Genomic DNA, 15,634 nt, shown 5'->3' on the forward strand with positions numbered 1-15,634 from the left:
ACACTAAAGTCCTAACTAGGTGGAGCGCCCTGGAAGGGCGATTGTAGGTGACCTGGAATGTAGGGTGGGACCTCTGATGATAAGTGTTTCCCAAATCTTAGGAAGTTTAATGTAACTGTATTTATTAAGATTTGGTTGATTTCTGAGAGCTGCTGCTGATTCTAAAAATAGTCTCTCTTTTTTGAATTTGCTGTGGTGGAGCAGGGTGGTTTTTCTCCATGAGATCCTATGGGTTGTATCCAAGACATAGTCAGCAAGGCCAGACTGACCATAGTCGTGGTTGCAGATGTATGACTTGTGTTCCTTCAGGCAGATGGTTGCTGAGCTGCCTGTCTGTCCAAAGTACGCCAGCTTACAGGAACAGGATACTTTATAAACTCCAGGCGCTGAGAGAGGAGGGATCTGATCTTTTGTAGAACGGATAACGGTAGCAAGTTTGCGGTGGGGCTTAAATGCTGTGTGTAGGTTGTACTTGTTTAAAATTGGGTAATTACTAGATTAACATGGATGAGATTTTCGTAGAATATCTGGAGAATGAGAGGCAATCCGAAGCTGTATAAAGATGGGGATGAGCAGTAGGCGATTGGAATGCATTCCCTGAGAGTGTGGTGAGTGCAGACAAAAACCACCATGTTCCACCACAGCAAATTTAAAAAAGAGAGACTATTTTAGAATTAGCAGCAGCTCTCAGAAATCAACCAAATCTTAATAAATACAGTTGCATTAAGCTTCCTAAGATTTGGGAAACACTTATCACCAGAGGTCCCACCCTACCTTCCAGTCCACCTACAAACCACCCTTAGAGGGCGCTCCACCTAGTTAGGACTTTAGTGTCACCCACGTGTTTGGGCTTAGTATTGTTTGTTATTTGTGTTTATGTTACATTAGCTTTTTTGTAATCCTTGAAGATGTCTCAGTGACTGAGATGAAATATAGGAAGTATTAAATTCTGTTTTAATCCTTTCTGAGTGTTGTAAACAATCCATTAAGCCTCCAACATGAGGCTTATGATGTCCTCACAGCACTTAAGCCTCTATACACTGATTGTAATCATTTACTGTTAAATACTTGGTTAGTGATATCCCAATCCACCATTGGTGTTCCCCAGGGGTCTATTTTGGGCCATTGTTTATTCATTTGTATGTAAATGATATTGGAAAGGGCTTAAATGGTGATATACAGTTGTTTGCAAATGATGCAAAGTTTGGGAGAATTATGAGAAGTACAGTAGATGTAGCTTTGCAAGAGGACCTAAAGAGACTGTCTGCCTGAATCGGAGAGTGTGTGGGAGGAAGATGTTAGTTTAATGTAGCAAAGTGTAAGGTTTTAAAATTTGGGAAGCAAAGATGGGATGCAAAGTATAGGATTGGTGGGGATATTTTAGAGGTGGTTGGAGGAGATGAAAGAGCTTGGGGTGATGGTGGATAAGGATCTGAAATTTAGAGGACACATTGCCAGGCAACACAGTTGTGAGGACAACACAACAAATTCTGGGAATGATGTTGAGGACATTAACTTGTAGAAGTAAGAAGATTCTGGTTCCATTATATAAGTTCTTGATCAGGCCACATATGGACAACTGTGCACAGATTTGGTCATGATGATGGAAAGGGTCCAGAGGCAAGATAGTTTCGGATCTCTGGAATGTGGAATATGAGGACAGGTTGAGAGAATGCAAGTCACAGAGCTGAGTGGATTGAAGGAAGATGGGGAGACATGATTGAGATGTGCAAGTTGGTAATGGGTAATTACTAGATTAACATGGATGAGATTTTCGTAGAATATCTGGAGAATGGGGAGAATGAGAGGCAATCCGAAGCTGTATAAAGATGGGGATGAGCAGTAGGCGAATGGAATGCATTCCCTGAGAGTGTGGTGAGTGCAGACAGTGAATGCATTTACACCAAGACTTGATGAGCTGTGTCATGTGAGAGTGGGACCTCCCTCGACAAGTCTCTTGACTTCATGGAGGTCTGTTGATAATAATAAATACTGCAGCAGTAAACAAAATTTTAATTTTTTTATATTTTATTTTTAAAAAATGACGAAATTCTCAATTTTTTTTTTTTTTTTTTTTTTGTTAAAACTGCCTTGATTTTAAAAATAATCATGTATTAGAGAATTATGATTTCATATTGCCTCTGGTAGTGAAACATGGAACTAAGCAGCTTTGAAATTTGTAATTTGGTTATACCTCAGTTAATTGAAGTTTAGATAATACAGAGTTCACTGTGTGTGTGTGTGTGTGTGTGTGTGTGTGTGTGTGTGTGTGTGTGTGTGTGTGTGTGTGTGTGTGTGTGTGTCTAAAAACAAACTGTTACTATTCAATGAAATGATTGCCACTCTGTTATCAAAGTGGAATTGAATAGTTTGTGAAATTTTATTCCTATATCCATCCACCTTCCTCCCCATATTATAGGGAGGAAAGTTTCTGTAAATATATGTAATTCTCAATTAATTTATCTTAATTTTGTATAATGTGAAATTATACTTTCCATTTACTACTGAAAGAAGTTTTGCTGTTTCTTTCCATCATTAGTGCCATAAGCAGTTTTTTTTTTCTCCAAGCATAAATGTTCATACCAATTAATTCTTATTGTTCAGTTATGATCCCTGAAGGTGCATTTATTGCACCTTTTAAATAGAATAGGTGAGAGAGGCTTCAGTCATATGAAATTAGTTTTTATTAACCAAGAGTGGAGGAAAAACAGTCATTGTTAATTTCTAATTATTAATTTGAATATTTGATTATTTTTTTTAGTTCCAATGGATGTATAGAGGGCATTATGCTCAGATTAAGAACTTATAAAGATCCTGATATTCCACATGATGTTAAGGTAAATTATTATATATTTGTTCCTACCCCATTCCTCCCCTCCCCTCTTTGTTTGGAAATATTTATTTATTTATTATTGTTGTAGTGCATCTTACTAATATAATGCTTTTTTCCTCTCCCATTATGATGTTATTTTTTATCAAAATTTGTATGGTAATATTTTTTAAAAGTATACTTATTGTGATTGAGTATGCAGAGGTAGTTTGATTTAAAGTAAGAGGATACATTTTTATTTTCTATGAAAATTTTATAGAAAAATTTTTGAAAATCTTATTTTTAAAAATTTGCAAAAATACGGCATGTGTGCAAGAGCAAAAAGGATGTTTTTATGTATATGGTACTTAAATGGGATGAAATTATCACTCTTTCATAAGTTAAGGCCAGTTTTCCTTCTCAGTTTCCATGAGCAATAAATTTATTTAAGATGACCATCTCCATGTAATAGCTGCAGTGAAGTTAGAGCTATGACATCACCTGTTTTCTCTCTGTCACTCTTTGATATTTCTTTATTTTGTTTACACTGTCAGTTTAATAAGTGCTAACTATGCATTCACATCTTCCCCAATATATACAGTATTGATGAAGTAGTAGTACTACTGCAAACGTCTCATGGAACATTGGGGAATGAAAATGTGCCACTTTGGTACCTTTTCATTTTACACTTTGCAATATTAAATTAGTAATCTTTATCCTCTATCCATGTTTCCAGTTAATTTAAATCCTCCTCTAGGATGGGTACATCACCTTAACCATTACTCTCTTCAGCTCTGCATTATTAGCAGATAACTGAGTACTCTTCTCTACTTAAATCATTCCCTCTATCATTAATACACAAATTAAACAGTAGTGGTCATAATGTCAAGCCTCCAGCCAGTCCATTAGTTCCCTTCATTTCCATCAATTTCACTGTATCACTATATCATATACTACTCTCTGGTATCTGTATCAGCCACTTCACTATTCATGTCACCAGCTTCATTTCCATTTGCTCCAACTTATGCAGAAGTTTTCTGTGAAATATTTTGTCAAATGTCATGAACTTCAGCAGTATCATAGTGAAGCCACTTCTCTTACCTAATTCTGCTATCACTGTTATAAAATACAAGTAAATTATAGTAAAGTAAGAATTACCTTTTACAATGCCATGCTGCTCATCATAGAGTATTCTATTCCTATCCACTGTTTCCTGAATTCTACCTGTAATCACTACTCCTCAGAGACTAATTGTTCGGTAATTTGCTACTTCTATCTTGGAGCTACCTTTATGTAATGAAACTATTTTATTCTCTTTCCACTCCTCCCTTGGACCCTTCATGAGCTGAGACTAATTAGATTAAACAACTTAATCAGAGGCACTTCCAATTCTCCTGCACATTCTCATAGCACACAGGCTAACATGAAATCCAATCCCATTGCTATGTTAACATTGATATTTTCAATATGCTCAACTCCTACAATTCATCAACCTCAATTCTTACATCAATCTCTCATATTGGGAACTGCCAAATCTTCACTTGGATGATACATCCCTTGTATCATCAAAGGCAGAGTGTTTTACTGTGATTATGGATGCATCTTCAGATTCTTTTACCAGATCCAGCTCTCTCAAACCTTGGGTTTCCTCTATTGCATGCTGTTTCAGGTAATTGACTCAGTAACTGCATAAATTACATTTCCATCTTGCTATATGCACTTTCCTCCCTCAAGTCTGTATCTGTAGTTGAATTTTCCCATAATAATTGCTCATCCTACACTCACTGTGCTAATCTGCCAATGTATGATATCTACATCTTTCTGTGCACTACCTGGTCTATAGCAGCAACCAACAATATATATTTTATCATATTGACCTCTCTCATACCAGATAGCTTTAAATAAACCTTCTCCCTCAGACCTAAAGTCCTCGAGGTCAACCAAGACTGATGCTGATAATTTTTGTCCAAGTCTAGCTGACCAATGTCAAAACTCCTCCCCTTTGTTTCTGATACTTTCATGTACATGCATTTCAGCATCCCCTTGGGCCAACAATTACCCTTGCATAATGTCATTATCAACCCATTCAGATTCAAAACCTGAAAAATTGCTTGACTGTCCCCCCCCCCCCCCCCAATATCTCTAGTTTCTCTGATATTGTTCTTCAAACCTCTTGCTAAGCAATGCAATGCTTCCTCCAAACATAAACTCCAGAAGTATTCAAATTCAGATGTCAACTATATACATATCTTTTCATCCATCAAATTCACTCCATATGTTTATAAACTGCAATTCCTCCTGCACAATCTTCTCATTGCCTTATTATCAATCATGGTGCTTTTTTCTCAGTTCAGACCTATCGCACAAAGGCAGCAGATTTGGTGCGATAGGTCTGAACTGAGAAGAGTGACACACAGTAATGACTTGCAGTCGTTACTGTGTCACTCTTCTCTTTTTCTTCTTCCAGCAACTCGTTCATCTCTTCTCTTCTTGCCTTTCAAATCATTCTTGTCTGCAAAAACAATCAACTTTTTTGCTTTTCCTCTTTGCAAACTATAACATCCTTGGTCTTTGCACTCCAGCAACATGCTTTTGTCACATTCTCATTAAGTACATGTATTATAGAATCTCCATATAATACCCTCTCTTTACTCCCAGTACCTTGCTCTTTCATACTCATCCCATTCACTTTTGTTTCATTCTCTCTCTCTCTCTCTCTCTCTCTCTCTCTCTCTCTCTCTCTCTCTCCTGCTGTACCACATGCCAAATATTTCTCAAGTCATTTGAATTGTTTTATCCTATTAAGTGTAACTATGCTGTTTCTCTCCTTACTGCCACCTCATCTGCATTTCTTTCAACCACTTCTTTCATAGAGAGTGCCACTCCCATTACACTCAAGATGATTGCCCCTTATGGTCCACGAGTCCTTATACAGTATGTTTGGACCACCCAACCATATGTACATATATACACACTCGTACATGGTGGGTTCCCCTATCCGCCACCCAGGGGCTCTTTCATATTTTGTTTACAATCACTCACTCACTCCTTTCACTATGTTCTCTACAACACTTTTATGTATCATGTCTTGCATCATTAACATCGTTTATTCTCTTGCTTTCAAAGCAGCTTGCATTTCCACACATTCTCTCTCCCCGCTCTCACTTTCATGCCATAAGCCCATTTCACCCTTGGCAATGACTACATTGAGCAGACATTACATTTCTGTTCATAGGTGTTAACAGTGCAATCTCAGGTGATTAGATGAAAAATGATCTACATCATAGTGTGAAACCTGTCTTGCTTATTGAAGACTTAAAATGGTGCCAATGTGCTATAGTTATACATCCTTTATTTTAATTATTTAAAAAATGATAACAACAAATAAGATGATGTCATCTGTCTTGAATGGTTTGATGACAAGGATGCTATGAAATAATCTCTTAGTGACAGAAGCATTATGGTTATTATTATCCCAAGATCCTTTATGGAGTCAAAGACTCATCGCAGGAGGTCTCTTCATCATACACACAGCTCATCATACTGTGCCTTAAATACAATTCATATTCTTTGCACACACCACATTCTCAGGCAATGCATTCAAATCATTCGCATCTCTCCATGCTAAAAACCTGCTTCTTATGCTGTTGTCCACACTCCTTATATGTATGATCCCTTGTTCCCCCCTCCCCCCATCTCTCACAATTTTATGAAAAACCTCTTCAACGTTAATACTGTAATAATCCCTTACTAACTTGTACATCTCTGGCATATCACCCCTCTTCTCTTTCTCCTATTCACTAGACTCTGCAAACTGCATCTTCTCAACCTTTCTTCATACTCAACATTCATTCCAGAGACCAGAAACTACCTTAGTCAGTTGCCTCTGGACCCTTTCTGATATCTGAATTTAAAAACCTTACATTTTGCAACACTGAACTGGTATCTCCACTCCCATGCCCGTTCACTCATTCTATTCAAGTCTCCTTGTAAGACCACAGCATTCTATTCTACACGTCATAGTTTGTCCCAACTTTTCATCATCACTGCAAAGAACTGAATATTCCCATCCAAATCATCCCAAATATCATTACATACAGGTTAAACAGCAGTAGCCCTAATATATAAGTTGTGTGTATAGCTAATCTCCAACCCTATCCACTTTAGTTTAACTATCAACTTATCATATGGTAATCTATCATGAGCCTTTGCAAAATCTAAGTATACTACTGTGTGTGTGCATCTTCTTTGTCCACTGAAGCCGTAACATTGTGTTAAGTAAGTGGATATGAAAAAATACCTTTAGCAAATCTGTGCTGTGTATCAAAGATAGTACTGTTATTGTCAACTTGGTTCTAGATCCTAGTTCTCACTAACCTCTCAAAACACTTTAACCACACCTCACATAAAATTGGCCTATATTTGATATTAGGTTTCTATCATCTCCCTTATTAAGCAGTACAATATTTTTTTCCTTCCAATTTTTTGGAACTTGACCCAATGTAAGACTCGTATTAAATAAATATGCCAGGGCAGATGTCAACTCTTTGCCATGTTCCTTCAAAATACATGGTGATATATCATCAAATCCCACAGCCTTATTAACATCGACGCTTGCTCACTCACATTCAGTCTCTTCTCCTCCTTATTCACTGTTCTCAAACTCCATGATGTCCCATTCACAAGAATGAAAGACCTTTATGAACTATTCATTAACTATCTCAAGTATATGCTCTGCCGCAGTTGTTCTTATACCATTTTCTCTAATCAGTGTCATCCTACCATAATTATTCTCTTTTTTTTTTTTTTTTTCGCTGGCTACATACCAAGAGAACTAGTTTTTTTGCTTCATTAACTAACTGCTGCTCATACTGCAGTTTTGTTACCCTTACCAACTGACTTGCCCTCCTTTCCTGTTCTTTGTACTCATCATGGAATTGATTATCACATACATCTTTTGTTGCCTCAATAATGCCTTCTTTCTCTGTATTACATACTTAATCTCTTGATTCATCTATTTCACTCCTACCTTATTTAACCATCTGACGCTTGGAATACATTTTGACATTGCTTCTACTAGATAGCTCTTAAATAGCACCTAAGCAGCATTGATCTCCTTCCACCCACCACCACCACCTCCTCCTTCCATGCCACAGCTGCAAGCATGTAACTTTTTCATGCACTACTATCATAATTATCCTGTATACCCTATGATGGTACAATCAGGAATTTGATGATGAGTCTTAACATGGCTGGCAACCACCTGGGTAATCACTTCATGGTTTCTCTCAACAACTGGAGGGAGATTTGACACCTAATTTATGATAACATCCTCTGATGAGATCATCAAATCCAAGAACTAAATCCTTGCATGCCCTCTGTTACATGCTGTCTGAAGTATTATTCCTCAAAAACTTGAGAAATTAATTTTTTTACTTGTGGTTGCCTATCTCATCATCCCAGTCTATATTGTCATAATTAAAATCACTCATAATGATCACCCTTTTCATATTTGCTTCACAAATTTTCTTATACATTTCATGGTCACTGCCCTCCACATTACCAGGTCTATAGCAACATCGAACTGCGAGGGTGGTCTGAAAAGTTCTTGGCCTAACAATGAGAAAACAAATTTATAATTTCAAAATTATTTTTATTTTTCAACATAATATCCCTTAAGACTATTACATTTATTCCAGCAATGCTCCAGCACCATTATCCCATCCCTGTAGTGGTTCTCAGTAAGATCTGCAAAATACCCTTCTACAGCTGCAATCACCTCTTGATTCGAAGAAAAACGATCACCAGCGAGGAAGAGTTTTAGTTTCTGGAAGAGATAGAAGTCAGAGGGAGCCAAATCTGTGGAATAGTGTGGATATTGAAACATTTCATAGTCCAGATCCCTTAATTTTCCCACTGCCAAAACACTTTGAAGAAACTGATGGAAGATGATTTTTTTCTTCCGCAAACCGGGTCTTTTCTCACAAATTTTTTTGTCTAGTCTGGATAACAGATTGGAATAATATTCTCCGGTTATTGTTTTACTCTTTTCAAGATAATTAATAAACAAATAGCATCCCAAAACACCGATGCCTTGACTTTTTCTGCTGGAACTGGCTTTGTCTTCTTTCGCACTGAACAACAGATTCTGTCCACTGTTTTGACTGCTGTTTGGATTCTGGTGTGTAATGGTGAATCCAAGTCTCATCCATAGTAATAAATCGATGCAAAAACTCAGTTTTGTTCTTGTTAAATCGCTCCAAGCACTGTTCAGAGATTTTCATGAAAGTTCGTTTTTGATCTGCATGGCACCTATCTTGCCAAAGCTTTTTCATTTGCAATTCTTCATGCAAAATGTATCCTACACATTCTTTTGAAATGCCTATAGTCTCCACAATTTCATGCACTTTGAGTCGCTGGTCATCCAATACCATATCATGCACTGATCAACGATTTCTGGTGTGGTTACACTTTTTGGACGTTCTTCATGTGGATCATCTCCAAGACTGGTACAGCAATGTTTAAACTCGGCAGCTCATTTCTTAATTGTCGAAAACGAACATAAACTTTTATGAACTTCAAATGAATTTCTTTTGGCATTAAACCTTCTTTCACAAAGAATTTTATAACTGCATGATATTCAATTTTATCCATTTCAAGAGATACTGACAACACTTTTGCTTCAGACAGCTGTGTAAAACAAACTACTTGGTAGAATGATTTGCAATTTCACATGGATGCTTATGACAGATGTTCAACTTAAAAAAAAAAAAACTTGCTGATAGTATTGCCATCTATAGTCGAGGCCAAGAACTTTTCAGACCACCCTTGTAAGTATTTCATTCTATTTACCTCTATCTCACACCATACTGCCTCAAAACCACCATCGCTACTATTTTCTCCCCTCTCCTTACATCTCTAGCTGGTATGGACATAACTTTTTTTCATCATCAGTAGCACTTCACCTCCTTTTTTGTCTTTTCTCTCTTCACAAAAAACATCATACCCTTACATCTCTGTTCTTGTCGGGCTGTTATTCTCATCCAACCATGTCTCACTTATTCCAACATAACTTTCATGGGTCATTATCACATCATCCTCCATGGAGTCTGCTGACTCATCATGGGACATCCACTTGAACACTTCACTCCCAGCATTCACAGTATATTTTGGTAATGCATTCCACTCTCCCAATCTCCATGTGAAAAAATACTTCATATCCTTCTATACTTTTATACAGCTTCCAGGGATGACATCTCATTCTTCCCTTCTCACCTTCCACTATTTTTTATAATCCCTGCTGTATTAATCCAATAAAATTCCCTTGCCATTTTAAATTTCTGTCATATTGGATGTTTTCCTTCTATCTACCAAACTCTGAAATTTACATTTCCTTAACCTTTTCCTATAAGGTATTCTAGAGTCTGATATTGCCTTGATCACTTGTCTCTGAACCCTATTTTTACTATGTATAAACTTAGTTTATACATCACAGCAAAAACTAGGTGACCAAATCCAGCACTATAGTTTGTGTATGGTCTGATCAGTGCTTTATACAATAGCAAACCACCTCCTTCTCCCTACTTGGGATATGTAGTCTCTGCAGCATTTGCATTGTGCCATGTAAATTTCAGTTCATTGTCGACCATCACCCTCAGATCTTGAATTTTGACCACTTACTTACTGCCAATACACTATATAGCCATATATAGTGTATTGACAGCATTCAATACCTTATGAATTGCTAATAAGTCTAATGATGATATACACTGTTTGTTTTGGCTTTGTTTTTTGCCATTACACAACTGATCTTACACCTCTGATCTTATCCCATCATATCCTTCTCCTTCTGCAAAAAATTTCTATCTTTCACCTCCCTCCCAAAGAATTCTCTCTCCACCCTTAAAAATCCTGGGTCTCCCACATCTCTCTATCCCCATATTTTCCAACCCCCCCTTTCCTTTCAGTCATACTTCAACAGCAGATAAATGTATAACACCATACTCCGGATGCCGCTGAATAAGAAGACAACCAGCAACATCCTGCAAAGGTATGTCCGAATTATTCTTCCTATATATTCTTCGTATATCTGTCTTTAAAACATCAGTAATGCCCTAAAAATTGAATAAAATGGCAATGACATTATAAAAAAGGGATACTCCTAAACAAAAATAGGCTAAATAGCCATAAAAATATTTACTTAGAGGAGTAACATGGGAATTTTTCCAGAAATAATACCTAAGAATTTCATTTTAAGTCTACCCCTCATTTTTCTTCTCTTTTAGATATAATTAAAATTTCAGCTCTAAATGTTTTATTGAATTTTTATTCCTTCGCTCTTCACTGAAATATTCCAAACAGGAAGCTTCATACTATGCAGTCTTAAACCATTGACTTTCACCACTTTCTGGTGAAATTCACTGATTTAAGTTAGAAAATTCCAGAAAGTAGTGGGAGGAGTTGCACTAAAATTCACTGTCAACTGTATTATATTGAATTTACTTATGTTAGCAGCCATATTTGAAATAATAAATTATCAGATATTTAGGCAAAAAGTGTCATTTAGACATATACTGTTGTAATCTTTTAAAAAAATATGATACTACATAAGATTATTTCAAACAATTAAAAAATGATTAGGTTTATTTTTCATGTATTTGTGGATCTTTCTCTGGTTTTCACATCTGTTAAAGTTATTTTAAATGAACATAAGTTATTTTCACAATTAATAACTGAAAAATAAAAGTAGTTTTCAGGTTGATAGCACTAGCACTGTTAACTGTAGTGAGTACAGAATAGTAATATAGATTTTTCCAGTTTTCTCAGCAATGAATATGTAGATGTCATGTAATGCAGAATACAAAATAAACTTAGTTTTAATTTGTGTGTGTGTATGTACCTTCTGCCCAAGAAAGCTCTTTCTGTAAACCTATATTACATTATTTGAACCATGGGTGGGCCAAGTTTTTTTCCATTAATAATTTTACAGAGTTTTTTTTTTTTTTTTTTTTTGATTTTTTAAATTTATTTTTACATAGTCCAAAAACCCTGCTATAGAGACCAAATGTAGAACTTTTTCAACCCACTTCAGGACTCCAATAAGCATGGTGGTGGTCTCACACTGGGCAATGACATTCATTTCCCAACTAAAGACAATCCCAAACATCTAGCCATTGGTGGGACTCGAACCACAGCCTGTTGATTGGAGAGTGGGTACACTAACTGCTCGGCCAACCAGGCTGGAGAGGTTTAGACATTAACTTTTATGAGAAACCTGGATTCTAATTCCCTTAGTCATTTTGCTTAATATTATGCTTTTTCAGACCTGTATACTCTGGTTTTGGATTTAAGTAATGTAAGTAGAGCATTAGAAATCCATTTAGACTTAAAGTAATTAATTTGCAAGAAAAATATACTTGTTCAACCCAAGATGTCACCCACATCACTAATTAGTATCATTACAGCTTACCTAAACTCTTTATTTATTTTTTTCAATGAATTAAAATTAAATATTTTGTATTGAAATTAAAGTTTTTGTTTATTTTTCAGTACTTTGATATGAAAATGTTGTTCCTGTTAACAGCCCTTCGTGCAGAAACTAGGTAAGTGTTCAGAGATATAACTTGAAATCTGCACTTCACTTATTTTATATCAGTTTACAAATGCTATTCAGCACCATACTGCAACATTTAATTGAGTAGCAACAGTTATAATTGCACTGTTTTCGTTCATCTAAAATATCAACAGTATGCATCATTACAATCTCTTGTATTTATGTGTCACCATGCTTTAACACTATTCTCATTCCCTTGAAACACTTATATTTTACAATAGCTATATTTTATAAACATGTATATGAAAAATGTACCAACCCTTTTCTAAAATGGTCAGTTTTGCCTTTTCTCTGATTTGATAAGCTTTTACATTTTGACATTAACAATACACACAACATCTGGACAGCTCTAGCCAAGCACTTGAATAAATACTTTGTTTTTATACATATTTAAACTTTATTGGAAGGACACTTCCTGACATAATTGTGTATCTGTGACTGATGAATTTAATAAGCATATGTACCAGTTTATAATATATTCACTACATAATTGCTTTTCCCACAAGGTCAGCATTTGTGTCTTCATGCATTTGCTTGCTAGAGAATCTCACATATAGAATCCTCTCCTTTGAACCTTCTCTGGCTTAAGATCTCCTTACCCATTCAGGACAGTAGATGAATGTTACTGAAGTGACATTCATCTGCTGTATTTACATTATTATCATAATCACTTTTCTGATATGTACCTTCAAGAGATGTTCAGGCTACTATGACAGAACTACATGATTAAATTTACATTATTACTAATCTCTTATCAACATTGTACCTCCAAATTAGTCTACTTGTCAACATTCCAATGTTGTCATATCTAACATTTTGTCCTTCTAAAGCACTTCTGACTAAATCAATTCCCCTTGGATCTTGCTTTTTCTCTGGGTGTCTATCCTGGCAATAAACACCTGTTTTGCTAATCTTTCCTCTCCCATTCTGCTTAAGTGGCCATACCACTTTAGATTAGCTCTGCTCACACATTCTTGAATGTTAATAATAATTTCGTTCCTTTCTAACAGCTTCATTTTTAATATGATTCTGCCATTGATGCCATCTGTTAATTTTTCTCAAACCGCTCATATCTGTGTTCTCTCATCTTTGATCAAGTGCTTTATTTCTAACCAATCTCTCAGATCCATCTTCACTAAAAATTCTGCCTAAACAGCCTTTTTTCTATGCATCAGATTCTGATATTAGGTTTAATGCCACTTTCTTTCATAATGTGATCCCATATAGATGAAGATAATATGCATCCGTATATTATGCCTTATCCCTGATTTTACATCAAATCATCTTCCTTTATTTGCTTTAATTGTAACTGCTGATTTGCAACTTAAATATAGACTACTATGTATTGCTTTGTGTAGTCTTCCATTTATTCCCATATAATTGTGTTTTGAAAAGCTTTTCTCTAGGCACCTTTGTCATATACCTTTTACAGATCTACAAAACTTAAGTACAGATTTTCATATTTCTGTGATTTTTCAATTATTTGTTGTAAAGTGAAAATCTCATCTTGACAACCTCTATTTGGCCTGAACCCAGCTTACAGTTCTCAAGTTTCTCTTCCACAATTTTTCTCAGCCTCTTTTCAAGAATGAATGCATAACTCTTACCTAGAACACTTAGTAGAGAAATTCCTCTGTAAAACTTAATGAAAAAATAAAACCAGTAAAGTATTCAGGCCTCCATATTGACAGTCATCAGCAATGGAGTGCCCATATATCATTTTAAAAAATAAATTGAGGTTCATAATTAATAGAATATATTATGTTAAAAATTTCTAAGACCATCATTTTAAGATGCTTATACTAAGATTCTTAAAGATTCTTCACTGCAGTATGGTATCACCTGTTGGGATGGCAATTATAGCAATCTACCTTTAATACAATACAAAATAGAATAATTAGAGCTATAGTCATTACTAATTTCTTCACATTTATTGACCTGTGTGCCATTCTTAATATTTTGGCACTATGGAAACTCTTATCTTTATAGTTGTATATTTGATGGCAAGAAATAACGTAACTTTTGCTGCATATACTGTAGGTTATGATTTACACTTTGCCAGAACTTGCTGGTTGTTCCCAAAGCAAACAAAGAAATTTTTCATAAATCTTTGAGTACTTACCAACAAGCAACTACAATAATAAACTGCCCAATGAAACAGTCAGTAACCTTAGAATATGCTTTTAGAAAAAGATTGAGAGACTACTCCATGGGACTAAATGATGTTGACTATTTAGACATATGTCTAATTATGATTCTAATATATTGGGACTGAGTTATGTTGCATGTCACATGTGCCATCATGGATATAGTCAGTTGATTTTGTAGTGACTGCATCACCTACATTTATATTTTTCTAGTTACCAGTATAGCTATGGCCCTTGGTTATACATATTATACAGTTCTTTCTATTTCCTTTTTCCTTAACCTATCATACTCCAATAACTATTCAAACAGTAATTGTATTATATTTATATATATATATATATATATATATATTTATAACATGTGCAGTATTATTTTTACTTTTTGTATTGCTGTAAGTATTACAGTACTCATTTTGCTTCACTATTGTATTATATTTTCAATTGTACTACTATTTCAGTCTTAATAAATTTCAATTTGAAAAAAAAAATATTTGGCATCTATTGTTCTTGTTCACCTTGCCAGTCTATTAAAAATCATTCTGCAAGGCTTTTCTACATTGCCTTCAGTTACTCTACCAAGTTTTGATTAACAGCAGAGACAAATTTCCCTTCAGATCATTTCCTATATCGTTAGTGAATTAAATAGCAGTCTAAGCACAGAATCTGTAGCACACCTTCTAGTCACCTGCCTTTCTTCTACATTCTGCTTGTCCATATACTAATTTGGTATGCGTATTTATACAATTGATCCTTGAAGAATGCAGGTCCACTTATATGCTTTTTTTTTTTTTTGAATAAATATATTGGAAAATTTTTTGAGATTTGCACTAATTTGAAAAAACTCGCAGACAAACAGCATAGCTTAGAAATATTGAAAAAATTAAGCTATGCAGTTTGTCTGCATAGATTTTTTCAAATTATTGCAAATCTCAAAAACTTTTCCAATATATTTATTCAAAAAAAAAGCATATAAGTGACATGTTGCATGTCACATATGCTTTTTATGTGCCGATGTATGGCAATATCTCTTTGCCATACATCAGCATGCTCTCCAAGAAACTAAGA

At 35.3% G+C, this 15,634-nt stretch overlaps 1 protein-coding gene across 1 annotated transcript in view; it reads left to right on the top strand.

Annotated features, from left to right (window-relative positions):
- ric8a (ric8 guanine nucleotide exchange factor A) overlaps positions 1 to 15,634 on the top strand; it is a 340,114-nt gene that overhangs the window by 88,683 nt on the left and 235,797 nt on the right. The window contains exons 5-6 of the mRNA XM_090393889.1: positions 2,762 to 2,837; positions 12,359 to 12,411. Of these exons, the coding sequence (XP_090250015.1) occupies positions 2,762 to 2,837; positions 12,359 to 12,411 (129 nt within the window). The remainder of the gene's footprint in view (positions 1 to 2,761; positions 2,838 to 12,358; positions 12,412 to 15,634) is intronic.

Source organism: Typopeltis vanoorti, chromosome 6 (genome assembly GCF_054136105.1).
Source record: "Typopeltis vanoorti isolate ZY-2024b chromosome 6, IOZ_Tvanoo_1.0, whole genome shotgun sequence".
NCBI classification, from domain to species: Eukaryota; Metazoa; Arthropoda; class Arachnida; order Uropygi; family Thelyphonidae; genus Typopeltis; species Typopeltis vanoorti.